Here is a 1,925-nt window from a genome sequence, read left to right as displayed (position 1 = left end):
CCCCCCCCCCCCCCCCATGTAACACATGATGTTGTAATCTCGGGTCATCCTCATACACAGTGCATAAAAATGTAAGGAATATAGGAACACAAATAAATAAAAATAAGAGAAACAACTGCAGAATTGTTTTGTGATAATGCCATGAAGATATGAGTCTTTAACTTCATTTATATAAAAATTTCTGAAGCTATCACTTCTTAGATATCATATAAAGATACAACATTTTATGTACTGTACATTCCATGACATTTACTTATGGGACAGTTTGACATTTCATTGAATACCTAGCTTAAATATTTTCCAAGCACTGACTGTAGATTAAACTATTTGGTTCTGGCAGAAATTCTAAAGTATTAAGTACTTAGTTATTTCTGAATAGACTGAAATTTATTTCTAGATGCCTATTTGCCTAGCTTTCAAACAGTCTATCAAGTCATTGCTTGAAGTAAAATGTTAAAGAATTTGAGTACTTTCGATTAAAACAAGTTACAATTATAAGCCTTTCCTTTGCACATGCCTCAGTGATTTTAGCAGTATGAACAAGACAAAATGCTCACCACAATGCAGTTCATCGACTCCATCCTCACAGTCTTTCTGTCCATCACATAGCCAGGTTTTCAGAATACATCTTCCACTAGGACAACCAAAATAATTTTCTTCACATGTGGGTTTGTTTTGAACTGTGATAAAATAAAGAATGTAATGTAAAATGTGCTCTGCTAGTATGATTAGGAGCCGAATACAATTCTGCTAAATTTCTGGAAAGCAATGGATGAAGTTATTTATTTAGAACGCAGTCTTTTTGCATTTTTAAATATATATACTGTAATGAAGAATCTGGGTAGAATGGATAAAAAGAAATCCAAGGTGCTCTGTTTATCCAGCAGAACATTGTATCTCAATCTGGTCTATAAAAATATAGGAATAAATAAGGTTGTTCAATTCAGAGGCAGATATGGATGTGATTTAAATGAAAATCATTCCATTTTAGTCGCAGCTAATGTGCTCAGTTGATATACAGTGATTTATACCAGCTGATTATCTGGTTCATCACATGATTCCTCACCTGAAGTTAACAATTGTTTTCAATTTGTGTCTTTTTTTTACATTCATTGATGTCTGAGCTGACACCAACTGACTTCACATATGGCACTATGTAGCTTGCAGATGGTAACAAGTTTTGCAGTGAAGTTCTGACCCCATTAAATCAATGTAAACTGTTTTTGTCTTTTCATTTTTGGAGGTGAACAAACTGATATTTTAATTTAATTAGGTGGGATACTCTAAATATAGACAAAGGAAAGGAGGAATAATGCATATGTAGTGGCTGAATGCAGTTGCAAATACAGGTTTGTTGACTAACACAGCTACTTCCAAAAATCTGAAGAAAGGCCTCTTCTTTTTATAAAAACAGTAGGTTACACTCAATTTCATATTGGGTCCAAATGTTTAAATTCATCCAGGTTCAACGCAAGTCTGTTTCTTTCTCTTCTTAGCAGCCCATGTTTTAAAATGCTAGGATTATCTTTGTTTTCTCTCTCAATACAAAATGGTAAAATCTCCCTTTATTGAAGCCAATGGAATATCCAGATTTTTTGTCAACATAAAAAAGATATCAAAGAAGTGAAGTCATTATGCAGTGAAGCTAGAGGAGAGACTACAGGTTATCTAGGAATAACCCAAGAAATAATGAACATTTTACCTCTGTTCTCAGTAAGAAAGACAATATTGAACATGGTGTAAAAAGGGAATGGCTAAAGGGACCAATGGTTTGGAAATGGAAATCATAATCTATGAGGTAACCCCCCCGCAAAATCTAAGTGGGCCATTTGAGAAGGGAATACACAATCTCCATCCCAGATTTCTAAATGAAGTAGCTCATGAACTTCTGGACTTCAGGAAGGCCTTTGACACTGTCTCCCACC

At 34.4% G+C, this 1,925-nt stretch overlaps 1 protein-coding gene across 1 annotated transcript in view; it reads right to left on the bottom strand.

The window, feature by feature from the left end:
- Positions 1-1,925, bottom strand: part of LRP1B (LDL receptor related protein 1B) — a 2,002,088-nt gene that overhangs the window by 428,366 nt on the left and 1,571,797 nt on the right. Inside the window, exon 49 of the mRNA XM_019522796.1 lies at positions 558-680. Coding sequence (XP_019378341.1) covers positions 558-680 — 123 coding nt within the window. The remainder of the gene's footprint in view (positions 1-557; positions 681-1,925) is intronic.

The sequence above is a fragment of the Gavialis gangeticus genome, unplaced genomic scaffold, assembly GCF_001723915.1.
Source record: "Gavialis gangeticus isolate Ggan-Ray unplaced genomic scaffold, GavGan_comp1, whole genome shotgun sequence".
In the NCBI taxonomy this organism is placed as follows: domain Eukaryota; kingdom Metazoa; phylum Chordata; order Crocodylia; family Gavialidae; genus Gavialis; species Gavialis gangeticus.
This window is presented reverse-complemented; position numbering and strand designations above follow the sequence as displayed.